Source organism: Saccostrea cucullata, unplaced genomic scaffold (genome assembly GCF_032062105.1).
Source record: "Saccostrea cucullata isolate Sc308-1 unplaced genomic scaffold, CSIRO_AGI_Scuc_v1 ctg99, whole genome shotgun sequence".
NCBI classification, from domain to species: Eukaryota; Metazoa; Mollusca; class Bivalvia; order Ostreida; family Ostreidae; genus Saccostrea; species Saccostrea cuccullata.
In genome coordinates, this window is record NW_026939269.1 from 867,994 (window position 1) to 889,049 (window position 21,056).

At 34.3% G+C, this 21,056-nt stretch overlaps 1 protein-coding gene across 4 annotated transcripts in view; it reads right to left on the minus strand.

Moving 5' to 3' along the window:
- Positions 1 to 2,418: 2,418 nt before the first annotated feature.
- LOC134252699 (uncharacterized) overlaps positions 2,419 to 21,056 on the minus strand; it is a 31,663-nt gene continuing 13,025 nt past the window's right edge. Inside the window, exons 5-6 of one of the 4 annotated variants that reach the window (XM_062735199.1) lie at positions 16,674 to 16,763; positions 15,537 to 16,552 (exon numbers count right to left, since the gene is read on the minus strand). In XM_062735199.1, coding sequence (XP_062591183.1) covers positions 15,591 to 16,552; positions 16,674 to 16,763 — 1,052 coding nt within the window. In that variant the 3' untranslated portion in view covers positions 15,537 to 15,590. Of the gene's footprint in view, positions 3,317 to 5,029; positions 5,930 to 8,018; positions 9,143 to 15,536; positions 16,553 to 16,673; positions 16,764 to 21,056 lie in introns of those variants that run through there. The other 3 variants (XM_062735202.1, XM_062735201.1, XM_062735200.1) reach the window with 3 other exon arrangements.

Sequence of the window (21,056 nt, forward strand, 5' to 3'; positions counted from 1 at the left end):
TGAGGTGGGATCAGGTGCCATGGAGGAGTGTGCATCCCCTGCCGACGGGTCGCATCCGTCGCGTGCTCCTTGTCATGATCGGGGGGAAATCTGGAAAAAAAACATGGACAACTCAGTATAAAAATAATGGGCCCAATGATTACTAGTAGTTCGAAAAACGTCAGACAACATTTAACTCAATGAAAATTGTATTTGCTGACAAGGTCATTGTATCGACCATAGTTATAACGAAATGATGACTTAAAATAAGATTGCTGATATTCTTGTTTCATTACTAGTTTTTCAAAAATTTTCCTCCTTTTAGAAATTGTACATACGTAGAGCATGCTCTCGCATGAATCTTCCTCTGAAAGAGCGAACGGCTCTTCAAATCCCTTCCACCCGACGATGCTTTGTTGCAAGTTTGTTTGAAATTGACCTATTAATTGGTTCTTGGGAAGAAGTCGAAAATGTAACAAGTTAACAGATAGATGGATAGACCGACGGATAACAATCAAAATTTGAAAATAAGATAAGCTAACAAGAGGCCCATGGGCCACGTCGCTTAATAACCTGAGTAACTTCAGCCAAGCTGCTCTTTACCAGACTCCATCCTTGTAATGCCTATTGTGACAGACCCCATCCTATCCCCAGGGGGTCATAATTTGGAGAAATAAGAATTTACATCCTAGGATACTTCCACATGAATTTCATATTTCTGGCCCAGTGGTTAGTGAAGAGAAGATTTTTAAAGATTTTCCCTATATATTTCGATATAAAACTTGGATTCCCTATCGTGACCCCGCCCTATCCCCGGAGGTCAGGATTTTAACAATTTAGAATCTACATTACCCAAGGATGCTCCCAAATAAGTGTCAGCTTTTCTGGCCCAGTCGTTTTTTGAGAATATTGTAAAGATTTTTTCCTCCGTATTTAAATGTAAAACTTGGATTCCCTAGTATGGCCCCGCCCTATCCCCGGGGGTCATGATTTGAACAATATAGAATCTACAATACCCCAAGATGCTTCCACATATGTTTCAGCTTTTCTGGCTCATGGTTCTTGAGATGAAGATTTTTTAATGATCATACCCTATTTTTGTCTTTTCTTGACTATCTCCCCTTTTCTGAGCTTTCAGCCCATGGGCCACATTGCTCATCTGAGCACATTGGCTAGGAAAAAGCACCGATCAGTTCAGTATTGGAAAGTTTACTTGGAGGATGGGTAAAGGGGGTCTTGAAGTTTACAATACTTGAGGATGCCTCCATATCAATATACATGTAACAAATGCTGTTCTTGAGAATATATATGTATTACTTTGTAAAAATCTGATCCCTTATTGTGGCCTCAACGACACCTACCTCTGGGGATCATGGTTTGAACAAATTTGAATCTACACTATACGAGGATGCACAATTTCTAAACCGAGGTAAATTATTGACAAACAAGTAGATGAAACAAGGATGTCTGCAGTTTCGATTAAAAGTCATCATTTCGTTAGATCTATGGTCGATACATAATGACCTTGTCAGCAAATACAATTTATCATTGAGTCAAATGCTGTCTGATGTTGTTAGTCCATTATTTACACACTGACTTGACCAGTTTTTTTTTCTCTCGTTTTCCCCCGAAGATGACAAGGAGCACAAAGCGGGTGTGACCGGTCCGTAAAGGTGTACACTCCTCCATGGCACCTGATCCCACTTCTGATGTTTTGGAGGTCCATGCTTGCTCCGCTTCTATTTTATGTTAAATGGACTTTCGAGCTTCAATCCTGCTCGTTAATTTCACATATTTCATACCGTTAAAATTGGCACAGTGGTTCTTGAGAAGAAGTTGAAAATATGAAAAGTTTGACAAATTTTTCAACTTTAACCTTGCATGGCCATAACTTTTGAAAGTTGGTGCTAGGGCTTTCATATTTCACATGTCTGTTCATTGTGGTTAGATCTTTCCAGGAATATAAATATTTTTGACTATGACCTTTGAGTTTGACTTTTTAAAAATTTTAACCTTGGATTTAATTTTTGAAAAATTAAGGCATTTATGTTTCAAAAGTGTGTTCCGTATAACAAGGCTTTCCTTTGGATGCCAACAATTTTGAACAATTTACTTGCAGTATTTTTTATGACAATGCCTTCATCTGGGTACCTTTAATTTGACTTTTTGACTTAAATCTTGGAGTTTGGCCCACAGTCAAAAAACTTAACTTTGGTCGTAACTTTTTAATGGTTAGTGCTTGCATGGACTTTCATATTTCAAGGTTTTATCTACTGAGAACACTTCCTTTTTTTGGATAACATCATTTTTTATGCCTTGACCTTGGAATTCAAACACATCTTGTTTTAATTGAAATCAGTAGAAGTAAATGTTCGAAAAATTGCTTACAGACCCACCCCCACACCCAAGAAAAAAAAGAACAACTTAACCCAGCAAAAAGAAAAGTAAATCACATTTATTCTAAAACACCATTTATTTGTCAAGAAACATACAACAGGAATTGCGTCAGCAGACTCAGTGCTGCAGCTAATTGTTTTCAGAACTATTTAATTTTCCTTCGTCAGGATACGAAATATCTTATCACTATACGAAGGCGTATCTGGCGGAAACTCTTCTTGAATCCGTTTGGAAAGATGACGTAAAGAAGTGTTCCTAAAATTAAGTTGAACACCGATCACAGTGAATATTTGGGCCAGTTTCTTACTGTGGGAATTAACACCGATAGCGTTGGGTGAATACCAATATCCGGATCTATTGAATTCTTCATCCGAGGTTGGTTGCACGAAAAACACATTGACATTCGGATTTAGTTTGGACAAATACAATTCGAACGAATGGACAGGGCATTCCATTTTTCCAGGTTGTTCATACATACGTGTACTCAGATTTGGTGAAACGTTCGGATCTGTAATGCAGTAATACTTTCTTCCATCTTTATTGTCAACGAAGGACACAAATGAATTCTTGCACATGTTTCTTAGCAATTGGCGGGTAAAACTTCCGAAATATAGATTGATGTCCAGCCAAACCTTGTTTTGTAAAGTGTGCCTGTCATGCAGCGCTACAGCTCGTGACGCGTAAATCTTTCTCATATCCAGAAACGTAACTGAAAGCTTTAACATTTCATTGGACGAATCAAATTCTTTATCTCTTTCAACATTGATGTTTCGGTTGAAGGGTGGAGAATTGAGGTAGCTTGAGAGGATATTTGGAAATAAGGCTAATGGGAAAGTATGGCTTGGCAACGTTTCGTAGTAGAACTGACATAAAAGGTCATTCATGTTTGTGGGTGGCAACTGTTCGAAGTCTATTTTGAATTCATGATGAAGAAGCCATTCTGAAATGTAGCAACGAAAAGGTGTCATATTTTAAAATCTTCATATTCTTTACAATTAAACAAAAAAAAAACAAAAAAAACAAGAAAAAACACATATAACAAAACAATAACAACAGCTACAACAAAACAGATATTATTTTTAGCTTTCCTTTTTTATTTCAATGTCATAAAGTCTTATAGAGTACAATAAAGCATGCAATTATATTTCAGGTCTCAATAACAATTTCTTAGCATTTTTAGATGCTTCCGTTAGAAAAAAGAAAAGAAAAACATTTTTCTCCAATCCTCAATATTCATATAAAAACTCGTCAGGATGTATTTATTAGAATATATTACGCTTTATTTAAAGCCAAAACATAATATTTCCCAGAAAATGTAGTTCATTTCTCCAGATATACAACAGCCCCAACGTCAAGGCCAATGTCCTGCACTCCCATACAAGGAAGAAATTAATGCCTGTACATTCCAATGAACAGTACGAAATCTCAACTTTTTTTCCTTCCAAATTTATTCTATGAACCCAACCTACTTTTCTGAAAAAATCTTAAGTGATTTTTTTTCGTACTTCAAATCCATATTCTATGAATGGTAGTAGTGACATTAAGGTGTAATAAATGTAAATTAATAAAAAAAATAAGGCCTCCACTTCCTTCCAAATGCTTAACTATATCTTTCTCGCTATAAAAAGACCTAAAATTTTGAGTGAAATATGCATCTTAGATTTCCTCTTTTTATCAAATTTCTTTGAATCTATCCTCTGCCAGCTAAGCTTAAACAACAAATTAGAAGACGGTGATGGACGTAACTCATTGTGACGTAGGCAAGTTATGTTACACAAAATATTATATGTTCCTCTGAATGATTCAGCCAATGAAATTCCTTGATACAAATGAAATTAAATTTTAAATAAATAAATTATATAAGGCCCCCACTTCCTTCCAAATGCATAACTATATCTTTCTCGCTATAAAAAGACCTAAAATTTTGAGTGAAATATCCTCTTTTTAAAATTGTGTCCTTAAGGGGGGTGGGGGTGGGGGTAGGGATTGGTGGGCTTTTTCTCGGAATGCTGCTTAACAATTAACACCACAAGCTCTAAATCTATATTTTTCATATTATTCTTCGGTCAGTTATATTATTTGCATTTGAAAAAAAAGAGATTACTAATGATAATAACACTTTGTCATTAATTTAAAACAAGCTAAATTTTTTCTCCAAAATGATTAACTTCCGTTAAAATTACATACCAAAAGATACCAAATCGCCATATACAGTATTCTGAAGAAAAGATTAAAGACCATGGCCGTCTTATTTTGACGTCACATATATGTACTTTTTTAAAACCTTTTTTCTCTATAAATGTAACAACAATTAGAAGAGTTTGCAAATGAATCTTATAAATTCAACTCCAGCAAACATGATTTTTTTTTTCTTTAAATTTTTTGTTTGACATTTTTTCTTCACATGAAGCCTACGGTGCTACTAGCATCAGAATAAGGCACTACTACTATTTCCCGTTAATCAGTTTAGTTTATAATGAACAATTTACATTGTAAATAGTAACCAAAACCTTCGACACAACCTGATGCATGCACAAATACACGTCTATAATGTTGAATCCAGTTTATTAAATTAAAAAAAAAAAAACATGGTTTATTCTACAGAATTTGATTTTTTTTATTCTTGAAAGAAAACCTTTTATACTTCATTTTTTAAAAGGAAAATTGCACACAAAAAAGCATGGAATAATTAATTAAGGGCATTTCTCTTCCAAGTTCAACCGGAAAAGGAATTCATAATATGCTGAAGTTCTACGTCACTCGTTCTCATTGGTCGTCAAAATACGAAAAATCTTGTCGCTATAAGCAGACTTGTACGTTGGATACTTTTCCTGAATCCGCTTGGATAAATGACGTAATGACGTATTTCTGAAATTCAACTGAAATCCAATGACGGTGCATATTTGAGCAAGTTTTGTGCTGTGATTGTGGACACCAATTGCACTGGTTGAATACCAACATCCAGTCCGATTAAAATCTTCCTCTGATGTGGGTTGCACGAAAAATACATTACTGTCAGGACGCAGTTTGGACAAGTATATCTCGAAAGAATGAACGGGACATGCCCATTTTCCTGGCTGTTCATACATTCGTGTAATAGAATGTGGTGAAATGTTAGGATCTTTGATGCAGTAGAATTTCCTGCCGTCTTCATCATCCGTGCCAGAGACAAATGAACTCTTACACATTTTTCGCAATAAATGGCGAGCAAAGCTTCCAAAGTACATGTTAATATCGAGCCAGACTTTGTTCTGAAGTGTGTACCGATCATTCAGTGCTACGGCTGGTGAGGCATAGAGCTTCTTCAAATCCAGGAACGTTATTGACAGCTTCAACATTTCATTGGACGAATCAAATTCTTTATCTATTTCAACATTTATGTTTCGGTTGAAAGGTGGGGAGTTGATGTAGCTTGTGAGGATATTTGGAAATAAGGCTAATGGGAAAGAATGGCTTGGCAACTTCTCTCTGTAGAAATGACACAAAAGTTCATTTAAACCGCTAGGAGAAAGCATTTCAAAAGCGTCATTGTCGTCGTGATGAGCAAGCCATTCTGAAACAAAATATGAAAATACTAAAATGAAAGATGTCATTCATCACCACATGTGATTTCAGAACTAACCTACGTGATTAAAAAAGTAGAATGGACGCACAAGCTATTCATAAAACTGTCTTGCTCTGTATGGCATAACACTTGTTGAAAATATTTGATGCACTTTTCCAAAAAGCTTTGGCAATGGATACCTTTCACACATCTAAAGCAACAAATATTTTTCAGGTCATACGCAACGCAGTTTGGGCTCTTCCCTGGAATTGAAAAGTTCCACTAAACGAAGGACCTATGTGCAATACCTTAAAAGTCTAAATATGGATTTGTAAACCTCTTCTAAAACAAATTTTAATGAAAAAAATCTAGAATTTATGCTTAGTAATTTTTTTTTTATTATTATTTTTTTTTTTTTACATTTTTCTTTGAATACTGCAAAATTTTTCTTAATTTGATATCTTCCAAAAACCCTGATAATGTATGCTGATTTTTTGCACTATAATCTTAAATTAAGAATATCTTGAAAAATGAACAGTAGGTAAGGTACCTTGCGTACATCCTTAAGATGGATAAAGCCATAAAGTTAGTCACCGATCCATAAAATGAAATGAAAATCAGTGTTTAGAATTATTTTGCATCTTAGTTTTAAAAAATCACATTAGATTTCACACACTATAGATAGAATTTGTATGTTGATCCTCTCCCTGCTCGAGTAGAAGTGTCCACACAATTGTATATGTCAATTTTGAGTTCTGATCACTTGTTATGTCAACATACTTTAAGTAGGTTGTAATGGCACCTCTCCAAATACTTTAGTACCAATCTTATACACAGAAAAAAATACTGCAAAATTAACAGTGCAATTTATCCACATTCAACCTTTTCCACGAAGATTTTTGTTGCATTTCACTAAAGTGTTATGTTTTCTATATCTAGCATAAAATAATGATCAATGCCCAATTTCTAGCGATAACCAGAAGTCTCTGTCGAGACTATAGCTCTACTGGTTTATACTTAAAACAAAGGAAGAGAAAAGTAGCAGTTGGGACTTGAGACTTTAAAACAGCAATAAGTAAAAGAAAATGATCCTTGCCGCTAATCAAAAGAAAAACAGATGCACAGAATTATGTATCTTAGTGTAGTCTACTTGTGTGACAAGTTATATTGAAATTGGATCAAAACTGTAGGAGGAGTAGCATTTTGAAAGAATTTTACAGAAATTTCTATTTTTAGTAACCACGGCAACACTGTTCATCGAAATCAAAAACAAATGCACAGAATTATGTATCTTAGTGTAGTCTACTTGTGCCAAGTTATATTGAAATCAGACCAAAACTGTAGGAGGAGTAGCATTTTGAAAGAATTTCTCAGAAATTTCTATTTTTAGTAACCATGGCAACACCGTTCATCGAAATCAAAAACCGATGCACAGAATTATGTATCTTAGTGTAGTCTACTTGTGTGCCAAGTTATATTGAAATTGGATCAAAACTGTAGGAGAATTAGCATTTTGAAAGCATTTCACAGAAATTTCTATTTTTAGTAACCAAGGCAACAACGTTCATCGAAATCAAAAACCGATATATAGAATTATGTATCTTATGTATGGTCTACTTGTGTGTCAAGATATATTGAAATCAGACTAAACTGTAGGAAGAGTAGCATTTTGAAAGAATTTCACAGAAATTTCTATTTTTAGTAACCACGGCAACACCGTTCATTGAAATCCAAAACCGATGCACAGAATTATGTATCTTAGTGTAGTCTACTTGTGTGCCAAATTATATTGAAATTGGATCAAAACTGTAAGAGGAGTAGCATTTTGAAAGAATTTCACAGAAATTTATATTTTTAGAAACAACGGCAACACCGTTCATCAAAATCAAAAACCGATGCACAGAATTATGTATCTTAGTGTAGTCTACTTGTGTGCCAAGTTATATTGAAATTGGATCAAAACTGTAGGAGGAGTAGCATTTTGAAAAATTGTTTACAGACAGACAGACAGACAGACGGACGGACGACGGACGCATTACTATCGCATAAGCTCTTCTGGTCTCTGAGCAGTAGAGCTAAAAAATGAAATATATGTATCTTAAATGTTACTTTTATTTGAAAGACTAATCTGCTCAAAAATACAACGTACAATGCTAGGTTTTCTTAAAACATCTTGGTATGAAACAACGTTTTTTTTACTTTGAAACAACACCACGAACTGAATACAGAACATATAAAGTAGAAAAACCTTCAAACTTTGTTTGAGCTTAATGTCATAATAAACTTTGCTATGCAGACATAAATATATAAATATCTATGGGACGAATTTATTCGTCCGTGAGTGTTACAATCACATCATGTTTTCATACTCGGAGTTTGATTCATCTGTCGTTAGGATTTGGAAAAGTCTATCACTATAGGAGGGCGTGTATTCGGGGTATCTGTCTCGGATAGCCCTACACAAGTGACGAATCGAGGTGTTGCGAAAATTCAGATTAATTCCTACACTTTGACAGATACTGGTTAATTTTCGACTCTGGTTGTTCTTGCCGATTGGAGTGGAGGAATACCAACAACCTGTTTTATTAAACTCCTCGTAACTTGTTGGCTGTTGGAAGAAAACCTGAGAATCTGGATTAAGTTTTGAGAGATAGAGTTCAAACGAGTAAATAGGGCAGTGAAGATTCCCTGGTTGTTCATACATTCTAGCCGCAATCTGCAGAGAAACCTTCGGATCAAGAACTTTGTAATACTTTCGTCCTGTGTTAAGGTCCCTACAGCTTACAAATGTCTTCTTGGACATGTTTCGCAGCAATTGGCGGGTAAACCCTCCAAAATATAAATTGATATCAAGCCACACTTTGTTCTGCAATGTATAACGATCATGTAGTCCAAGTACTGAAGATGCATATACTTTCTTCAAATCGGTAAAAGTAATGGATATGTTTGTTGAGCCTACTTCTGCTCTTTCCGCATCGTCAAGATATACAGGGTTACGGGTTATCATACTATTAGAGGACCTGAATTCTGCGTCATTTTCAATATCGATATTGCGATAGAGCGGAGCTGAACTCAGGTGAAGCGTCAGCATGGTCGGAAACATTGCTAAAGGAAGAGTAGAAATTGACACGGCGTCTCCGTAAAAGTGGCACAGAATCCGATTTAACTTTGATGCATCCATCATTTCAAAGTCTGCATTGTAACCATTGTGCAAAAGCCATTCTGAAACGACAGAAAGGATATTCCATGAAAGGGATTGTCAAGCCGATTGTATTCCAGTCAAATAAGGAAAACACTTAGAAAACTATCTGAAACAAAAATTCACTAGTACTTTCTATGTCAAGGAGAGAAAGGTCGATGAATTATTTCGTTTAACCGTTTGAATGAACAAAATACCAAATCGAATTCAATAAAAGACACACTGTTTAAAATTTTTACTGAAAAAGAACTTAAGACGATGAACAAGTAAGCGCTTACAGACATGAATGTTATAACAATGCAAAGCCTTGCACCTGATGGATATTCTGGAAGTGTGCATTTCTAAGGTATCATCCAGGTGTGTTGCTCAGTTAACGCTTTCAGTTTCAGTTACTTGTGTTACTACAGAATGGACTTTCTGCATACACCGACATGTACATTCATCAAGACGATTCAATTCATAAGAAAAACCTCATTCAGGTCTGGCTGTTTGCATCCTTAGAAGCATCAACCATGTAAGTTTGGTCTGGGTAGGGGTAAAAGTTACTGTAGAATTGACCGATTTCAAACTCTAATGAAATACCGTTGCAGTGTCCAATGCATGTCTGGTAAGATGCAATCCTAAATGATCATCCATGCATGCAAGTTTGGTCAAAGGAATGATACCTAATTGGGAGATCCATTCCCAAACGTTAACCTCTAATGCCGACAACTAGAGTATACCATTTACTAGTACAGGAGTTTCATTGAGGTGATCTGTCAGATTTCTTTGTTAAAGAACACGTCCGGTGGGGCCTATCTATGGTCTCTACCTATTTGTCTTGCCAAATTCAATGAAAAGTCTTTCTCCTTTTTAGAGGGACATTTTACTTCCTAGAATTTCCTTGATTCAATTCTATCCATTACTAGTATCATGCAATTCATGTACTAAATGTCTAAGGGCAGCGACATCTTGGATATGCTATTTTAACTTTATCCTTCAATTTATATTCCTCTTGTATTAAAGACTACTGAATTTTTCTGATGCATCATTATACCAAAGCCTGTGTTTCAACCACTTTATAAATGAACTTGATAAAGCAACAACAGAAAATTCCTCAAATATTACAATTTCAACATACTCTCCTAAACTGAAATGAAAATGATTCCTTTACTTTTTAAGACAAAAAATACTGATTAAGAAGAAAGGGGACAAGGATTGAATCATGAACAATTTGAACAGTGCTTGTTTTCAATTGCAATACTCATCTTTTCAATTAAAAACACCTCCGAAGGACATTACGTATACATTCTCCTTTGAATTATTTTTACGTTGTAGAGCAGGTTTTGCAACACATATCTGCTCTTAATTGGTGACACCCATCGGCCAAATTTCTGGACAAATTTAAGAAGTCTCAAAAGAGAAAGTAAATTCGGATCATTATACATGCTCATGATTATTCGCCAGCATGGTTATAATAACCAATTATGAAAAGACTGGGTAAAAAAGAAAACACTTTACATTCTTTTTTATGATAAAAGGTGGGTCATTTTGCATTCAAATGTCTGGACCGTAGATGAATCAGAAAGGTGCACGGCATGCCATCTAATGACCATGAAGCATGTTAAAAAATACAGGCATAAAATTCTCTTCAATAACCAGAAAAAGAGAGAAAAACAGAGTTCAAAGACACAGATATGGAGGCATGATAAAAGAGAAACCAGAAGTCTCTGTCGAGACTGAAGCTCTACTGGTTTGTACTTAGAGCAAAGGAAGAGAAAAGTACTTAAGCAGTTGGGAATTGAAACTTTACAATAGCAATGAATAGAATAATGATCCTTGATAAAGTCTCTTTATGTTCTTAGTGTAGTCTACTTGTGTGCCAAGTTATACTGAAATCACACCAAAACTGTAGGAGGAGTAGCATTTTGAAACAATTTTACAGAAATTTCTATTTTTAGGAACCACTGCAACATCATTCATCGAAATCAAACATAGGTAATCAGAGATTACAGAGCTCACCTCAACGAATGTTGTCTTTAAGTAAGGCAAAGTCACACAATTAACCAACAAAAAAGTGTACATTCCAAAAATGAAAATATTTAAGCAATTTTGATCTGATACTTTGAAATAGACCTACATAAAAAATTTAAACTAGTTCTTCTTAATGAAAATGTAATCAAAATCCAGCATCTGAAGCAATTTGAGAGTTTTCATCTCTTGATGCAACATTTGTGCAAGTTTGATTTATACTATGTTATATTAGCCTTATAGTTTTTTGGAAATAGACCTGCAACCATAACTTTTACCTGGTCTATTATCTGAAAAATGTATGTCAAATTCAGCATCCGAAGCAAGTCCATTAGTGTGCATCCTAAGATGTATCGTCCATGCAAGTTTGCTCATTATAGGGCTCATAGTTAATTGGAAATGAAACATATATCAAAAACTAACATTTTCACTCATCCACAAAAAGTAGGTCAGATACAGCATCCGAAGCAAGCCTGGTAGTATGCATCCTTAGATGTATCATCCATGCAAGACTGGTCATTAAAGAACTCATAGTTACTTGGAAATGAAACCTGCACCAAAAACTTTAACCTGTTCACTCAACCAGAAAATGTAGGTCAGATTCAGCATCCGAAGCAAGCCCGGTAGTATGCATTCTTAGATGTATCATCCATGCAAGTTTGGTCAACATAGGACTTGTAGTTACTTGGAAATGAAACCTGAACCAAAAACTTTAACCTGTTCACTCAACCGGAAAATGTAGGTCAGATTCAGCATCCGAAGCAAGCCCGGTAGTATGCATCCTTAGATGTATCATCCATGCAAGTTTGGTCAACACAGGGCTTATAGTTACTTGGAAATGAAACCTGCACCAAAAACTGCACCAAAAATGTTAACCTGCTCCAAAAACATTAACTTGCTCATTCCTTTGCTGAAACTGCAGCATCTGAAACTTTGACTGGTACAATGAAACACACTAGAACCATCTTCCATGCATGTCTTATCAATATAGGACATAGAAGTACTTAAAAAGAAAACTGCTCCAAAAAACTTAACCTTAACCTGGGATGCCGACGCCGACACGGACGCCGACGCCGACGCCGACACCGACGCCGACGCCGAGGGTATTACATAAGCTCCCCCAACTTCGTTGAGGTGAGCTAAAAACCAATAAATAGAATTATGTATCTTAGTGTAGTCTACTTGTGTGCCAAGTTATACTGAAATCACACCAAAACTGTAGGAGGAGTAGCATTTTGAAACAATTTTACAGAAATTTCTATTTTTAGGAACCACTGCAACATCATTCATCGAAATCAAAAACCAATAAATAGAATTATGTATCTTAGTGTAGTCTACTTGTGTGCCAAGTTATACTGAAATCACACCAAAACTGTAGGAGGAGTAGCATTTTGAAACAATTTTACAGAAATTTCTATTTTTAGTAACCACTGCAACACCTTTCATCGATATTGAAAACCGATATACAGAATTATGTATCTTAGTGCAGTCTACTTGTGTGCCAAGTTATACTGAAATCACACCAAAACTGTAGGAGGAGTAGCATTTTGAAAGAATTTTACAGAAATTTCTATTTTTAGTAACCACGGCAACACCGTTCATCGAAAACCGATATACAGAATTATGTATCTTAGTGTAGTCTACTTGTGTGCCAAGTTATACTGAAATCAGACCAAATCTGTAGGAGGAGTAGAGCAAAGGAAGAGAAAAGTAGCATTTTGAAAGAATTTTACAGAAATTTCTATTTTTAGTAACCACGGCAACACCGTTTATCGAAATCGAAAACCGATACACAGAATTATGTATCTTAGTGTAGTCTACTTGTGTGCCAAATTATATTGAAATCAGACCAAAACTGTAGGAGGAGTAGCATTTTGAAAGAATTTTACAGAAATTTCCATTTTTAGTAACCACTGCAACACCGTTCATCGAAATCGAAAACCGATATACAGAATTATGTATCTTAGTGCAGTCTACTTGTGTGCCAAGTTATACTGAAATCACACCAAAACTGTAGGAGGAGTAGCATTTTGAAAGAATTTTACAGAAATTTCTATTTTTAGTAACCACGGCAACACCGTTCATCGAAAACCGATATACAGAATTATGTATCTTAGTGTAGTCTACTTGTGTGCCAAGTTATACTGAAATCAGACCAAATCTGTAGGAGGAGTAGCATTTTGAAAGAATTTTACAGAAATTTCTATTTTTAGTAACCACGGCAACACCGTTTATCGAAATCGAAAACCGATACACAGAATTATGTATCTTAGTGTAGTCTACTTGTGTGCCAAATTATATTGAAATCAGACCAAAACTGTACGAGGAGTAGCATTTTGAAAGAATTTTACAGAAATTTCCATTTTTAGTAACCACTGCAACACCGTTCATCGAAATCGAAAACCGATACACAGAATTATGTATCTTAGTGTAGTCTACTTGAGTGCCAAGTTATATTGAAATCAGACCAAAACTGTAGGAGGAGTAGCATTTTGAAAGAATTTTACAGAAATTTCTATTTTTAGTAACCACGGCAACACCGTTTATGCTCGAAAACCGATACACAGAATTATGTATCTTAGTGTAGTCTACTTGTGTGCCAAGTTATACTGAAATCGGACCAAAACTGTAGGAGGAGTAGCATTTTGAAAAATTGTTTACAGACAGACAGACGGACAGACGTTTTTGGTTTGAGGGTTAAAAAAACCCACACATGTTGCTCTAAAACCGAGTCAATGAACATTTCGTAACATCTTTTATTTCAAATTTATCGAATCTTGTACTGATTTTCAACTTTTCACTATTCGTGATGAAGATGGCAAAATTTTATTGTAAATTTCATTTTCCAGTATTGCGGTTTTAAATACCATCATTTCTGTAACAATCGAAGGTCATTGCATCCAACTCACTCAGATATAGCTAATCATGTGTTGAGGAATAATGTTTGACGCAAAATTAGCGATCCATTTTTTTATCGACTGGTTTCACATCTTATCGCCCAGAACAACTTCACAGTTTTTGGACCTCTCAGTTAAACATTAAAAATATTAAATAACAATATACTTCCTTTTACTTTAAACAAATTGTGTTTGCGACACATTAATGCCCCCGTATGGAAACTAATGGCGAAGGTTGAAGTTTTTCAAATGCAAGTCTGACCCCAAGGTTGAGGTCAGGAGATCAAAAATGTTGTCACCCAAACAAAGAACTTGTCAAGGAATAAATACAACCTGTACTGGATTAATTTTTTAAAAGGTCCAAGGTCAATAAAGAGTAAAAATATTCTGGAATCCAGTAGAAGATTTTGTATAAAGAAATAAGTGAAATATTAAAGCCCTAGAACTCAAAAGTTATGGCCAAGGTCAAAAATTTTGAAAAGTAGGTCAAACTCCAAGGTTGAATTTCTTGGTATTAAAAGGAAGATCTTGTCAAAAGGAATACATCTGTGAAATATGCAAGCCCTAGTATCAACTGTTAAAAAGATGAGACCAAGGTTAAATTTTTTAAAAAGTAGGTCAAACTCTAACGTCAATTTTAGACCCATTGAAAGGTCTTGTCAAATTGAATACAAAATTACAAATGTGAAGTATAGAAATCCTAGTTCTGATTGAAAAAAAATTATGGTCAAGGTTTTTTTTTCAAGAAAAGGGACGAACTCCAAGGTCAATATCAAGAGGTCAAATATGTTGACAGACACCTAAAGAAAGATCTTGTCACTAGGAATACACCTATGAAATATAAAAGCCAGAGCCACAATTTCTCAGAGCAAACAGCTTGACAGAGAGATAGGCAGAATCAAAACTATACACCCCAAAATCTTCAAGTATGAGCATATAACAACATTATTTCCTAAAAAAATAAAAAATAAAAAAGTGTTTTTATGATTTGCATGTATAAAGTTTAATGACGTATATTCACAACCATTTAAACACTATTAAAAATATCTGCAATACACATTTAAAGCATGCCCAAAACATATACATGTATTCTTATTCCAAAAATTATAAATCAAATAAAAACATCTGAGTCACCTGCAAACATCTAACAGCTGAAATGATGATTGAGATAAGGCTTTTAATTGAAACCTTTAACTTTTGGAACTAAAACTACAGGGATCTCAGGATGAATATTCCCTGTCAATTGAAAAATAGAAAATACTACTAAATCAGATCCAAAGACTTTAACATAAATGTATTAAAGAAAATGCCTATCATATATATCCATAGCACTCTCAAAAAAATCAATGCTTTTTCTCTATTTCAGCTCTTTTCAATGGGATACAGTCTGGCCATCTTCATGAAAAACACTTTTTAAAAAAACTATGCTTAATATAATACAAGCAAAAAATATTCAAAAACCATACATCTAAAAATTTGAATTTACATGTTAAAATTTTGATAAATAATTTTTCTGAAATACTATAAGTGAACTCTCATACTATGGACAATGATTCTCTCTTTTCTACTCTGGGTTACCATAAAACAGTTCATGAATAATATTGCTGTTGACTCTGTGTTCATCAGATGTTGATGAAGATGGGGGGAAAATGATGACACTTTTACTGGTTTTGTTGCGTGGATTTTGTCCCAAGACTTCTTCAACTGATCGTCCGCTTTCCTCCACCAGATCTGCCAAAGTGTAACGTACACTGCTATTGGTGTAAATTCTCTTCAGTCCTGCTTCTTCACTCATGCGTGACATCATACAAGCCAATGAACTATGACCCACTGGAGAATCAAACCAAATAGCTCCATGATGTGAACTAAAATTAGATTTAGGTCTTTGAAAAAATGCTTTTTTGAATGGATTTCTCTTTTCTAGGTAAAGATCGAGAGTTTTCACTGGACAGTTTGTGTCTTCAGGTACTTCATACATCCGGGCTTCCCAGCACCAGTACTGCATCTCCATACAGGAGCGGGATTTATCCACATTTATCTTGCGATTTAATCTGTAATACTTTCGTCCTTTTTCATCTACTTCTGCAACAAATGAATCAACAGTCAATCCACGCATACCTGCTTGACCTCCAATACCAAGATGTATCGCAAGATCAAACCAAACTTTCCGAAATAAACCTATCGGATTTCTGTTGGTAAGAAGACCAGAGTTCATAAGCATCTGAATGTCTTCATGAAGCATGGGAACTTTGTTATGCGGCAGTTTCACTTTTGGTGTTGAGTTTGTATTCAAAGATTCTAAACACTCATTGGACGTCTGGAATGCAGATCCATCTTGAAAGGCATGGTTCCATGTTGAATTGTATCCTGATAAATGCCAGAATATGCCATCTCGTACTTCCTTCAGTCGATCAACGTCCAGGTGCTTATTGCAAGATTCAATGTAAAATCGATAGAGAAGATCATTTAGTTCAGATCCTTGAAAGTTTTCAAAACTCTGCGAGACATTTGATGCTGCCAGCCATTCTGAAAAAAGTTTTTGTAAATATTATTTACATTCAGTGGGCATTACCAGTAATCCACATTTTTCTGATCAACTGACAATTAAATTATGAGGAAATAATAGTATATCCTGTAAATTTCTTACCTCTAAATAGTTTCACAGCCAAGTTCTCACCAGGAGCCGCTGGCGTTATCCTTGAGGCGAGTTCAACTTCCCGAGTTCCACTGCTCAGTCCTGTGAATGGTCGATTTATCAGTCATGTGCTTTTTATTTTATATATCATTAGTAATAGTTGTTACAGATAATATAATGGTGGAGGGTTTAAACAAATGGTCCTTATAGTTTCATATTTTTTTTTTTTTTTTTTTTACAAATGCTTAAACTCAGTATTAAAGTACTGGTATTTTGCTTTATATAGTCCATTTAGGGTTTCCTCTTGTTAAATATTGGGCCTGTATGCAGCATTTACAGCCTTTACGCTCAGGGTTTTTAAAAAACAAAAGTGATTTATAAGTAGATAAATTGTTGAGATTTTTTTGCTTAAAAAAATAGAGAAATGTAGAATAGTAGGTGAAACATATAATACTTTTCATGTTGAAGTTATCAAATATCTTCCAAACATAGGAATTCAAGGATAAAAACAATATTCAACTATTATATTTTATTAATATAAAATAAATCTACATGTCAAACAAATTCAAACATTTCTATTGTAAACTCTAAAGATTATATCAAATAAATATCTAATAAAGTCATGCAAAAGCATTAAATCACAGAAAATATATAACAATGCTCTTAGACAACTAGATTCTAATACTGGTATGACAATTTTTACAATGTGGGAAAGCCAACATATATACATTTACAAAATATCAATTGCAAAAACACGATTTGTAATTTTTTCAAAACAATCTTTACTAGTACATTGTATTAAGCGTAATATACAGTCAACATGCACTATAAAAATAGACTATAAAATCTACAAAAATTTGGTTCTATGATGCATATATTTTTTTTGGTTACAAATGGTAATGTTTCAATGCAACAAATATCACTAAGTACTTCAACATATGGAAGAATTGCCACAGCAGTATAACCAGCACAAATGTAAATGCAGCAACAATGTAAAAAGTCACACTAGTCAACACAAAAAAAGTATTTGTAAATATATGATAAAGCAGATCTTTTCAATTTGTATAAATTAAAGAAAAAAAAAATCAATGTGTAAAACTACATTTGTTCATAGCATATATTGCTGTTTACAACCAAAATAAAGGCAAATACAACAAAATTTCTATACAATACATTCTACAACTAGACTGAAGAACTTTCGTGAGACATATATACAGACTTAAAGTTTGCTTCAACCTTTATACAACTTTTAAATACGTAAATCAATAAATCATCAACATCTTAATACTCGTTAAACGTTCACTTTCATGAAGTGAAGAGAAAATGCTACTTGTTACCTCAATATTTATATGGAATGTACGTGAAATTATAACTTTCTAAGTATAACATAGATCTTCAATTCACAAAACAAGTTCATAAGTAGATTTGAGAGACACCAAGTTTAAGATAATGTCACATGACCAAAACAGGATGGACGGGTAGTGAATGAAGCAACTAATAAGTCATATGTGGTGTAAAGTCAAGCTGTTGATGCAAAACACTAATGACCCATCAAAAAAAGAATTTGTAGAAAAATGCCCCTCCAACAAATGATGTTAGGCTAAATGTAAACCAAGTCAACAGGGAGAAATTACAATGAAGTGATATGTTTTTACATCTAAATCTATGTACCATATTCCTTTCACTGATCCCAAAGTTCTCTCAACCATGAGTCATTTTTAAGATGGCGCATTTTTAACAGGTATTATATTTTGATGGTATGTGTAGAAGCAGCCCCTTCCCTTACAAAGCGGGACATCGCACACATCACACTTGTAGTACGTGTACACATACCAGCCACTCTTGGTTTTGACTTTATTAATTTGGCACAAAACACAAGGTTTATATTTGGACCCCTCAGTGTGAACAATTTTGTGGTCTAGTTTGACCAGATCTGCATTATTTGTAGAGGTATTGTAAGGGGTGGTGGAGGAGGAATTGAAAGCGAGGCTGGGGCTGTAGGGCCAGCTATGGCGGCGGGAATAATCAGAAAAATCATTGAGAGCCTGTAACTCTGCTGGGGATGGTGCCTGGTCCTTGATTATGTGTCTTGGCTCACTTTTCTTGCTCTTTCTTCGGGAAGAAGACGGTTCTGAAATAATAAAGGATAGAACATGCATAACTTTATTATTTCAGAACCGATTTAGCATTTCATTTTTGTCTGGTCTTGAACAGTTAATGTGAAAATAAAACATAATTCATACTTTACAGACAGATAAAAAAAATTAAAATAGTAATTATTTTAAAACAAAAATTTCATTACTCCATTACCGTTTACTACTAAATTCTACGTTACCAAAGATTTCAAAGCAACTACATGTATCTACAAGAAGATGTGTACTTTTTAAGCAAGCAAGAGCCTATTTGTGTTGTGTTACCATGTTACTCAACAGAAAATGGAAGTAAGAAGCATTAACTTTCTAGTTTGTGAGATTTTGATTAGAGTGAACCAGTTTTGGTGAGTAGTTATATTCTTTTTGTGATAATTGGGTAATATTGCTTATTTAATTAAGCATGTGTTTCACTTCCTTTTTCCAGTTTTTGCAAAAATTATTATCTTCTCCAGAAATAAACACATAACAAGATTCACAAATTTTTATTAACACTCTTTTTATTTAGTCTATGTATCTCATAAAAAAAATTAAAATAAAACACATGTATCTCAGATTTGAATTACAGTAATGAATATCCTAACTGACATAGTTTCCCTTACTAATATCTCAAATCAAAAAAATAATGAAGGTCATTTCCTTGATTGTGTTGTCTTTTAGTCTATGTATCTCATAAAAAAAATTAAAATAAAACACATGTATCTCAGATTTGAATTACAGTAATGAATATCCTAACTGACATAGTTTCCCTTACTAATATCTCAAATCAAAAAAATAATGAAGGTCATTTCCTTGATTGTGTTGTCTTTTCAATAAAGATGAAATCAACATAATAGTGATTTTTACAAGTAATAATATCTTAAACAAAAATACCTTACAATTTTGTAGCTTATTGGTTTAAAACATTAAAACAATCAATTGAAAACTAGGACTATCAGATTTTGTTCTTTCCTTTAGCTATTCAGTGTCAGATGTGGGTCAGGGTCAGTGTCACTGGCATTATGAACTTGAAATAAATTATTATTAATGGAATCCACTTAATATTTTCAATGTAGGAAATGATAATGATGGTAGTCTTCAAAGGTTATTAGCCAAAAATCTTTAATTAATTACAAAGCTATTGTATACTGGGAAATTTTTGTGGCCATTTTATTTTCTTCCTGTTTGACATGTTGAGGACAAATTCAAAATTGGACCACTGCAAGGAAGACAAACTTATCATCAGCAATGTTGGGAAAGACTTAATTACTGAAAAGTGCCTTAAAATTTCAAATATACATGTACTCTATAAGTATTTTATTTCAATATATATACATGAAAGCACTTTAATCCAAATGTTTTGCAAGAAAATTTTAGTCTTCAAAAAAACATCTCAACTGCATAATGACTTAAGGGCAAATCAACAGATTAACCTCATTAAACTGATCTTCCTATTATTATTTTAAAGAACCACAACTCAATGCCTCAATCTGTGATAACCCAAAAACACACATATTACAAACAAGTCATGTACAAGAAAATAAATCCATTAGCAAAGAAAGTCACACTCTATACACTGTATCCATATAGCATGGATTAGACCTTTATGTTGGTTCTTTAATGCAGTCAGTGTCTATGTTAAGTAACTGTTTATGATAATTAAAGAAGCAATTTCTTTCCCCTGTACAGAGTGGAACCTGACATAGTGAACACATATACTGAGTCAACACTTTCCAACCCGATCTTGTTTTCACTTTGTTCATCTGACAAAATACGCATCGCTTCTGCTTATATGCTGCAGTATGTACTGCCTTATGGTCTGTGGACTCAACAGGAATTCCTTTGGCCGCAATAGACTGACGTACCAATTCACTGTTATCCTTCCGAAGACGACCAATTTGCATTGCCAACTGAGGATGGAATTCAACAGGTTCCTGATTTGGCATTACAGAATCAAGGGTGCTTTTTGTGGCTGCGTATTGGTAATATTTATAGGGATGATGTGAGGTAGGTATATATTGTTTGTCTGAAAAGAGACAAGACAAACCATCATTCCTTTCCCAATACTAGTACAATCCAAACAAAAAGATTGAACAATGGGGGATGCAGTAAAACAAAATTCTACACTTACAAATTAATACTTAGTCATGCTTTCTACTTCAAAGGCTAAGTTGGTGTGAAATTCATTGAAACATTCCTTATCAATACATAATGGAATTTGGCAACACTGGCATATATGATTGGTAGTCACATTGTTGCCATTATA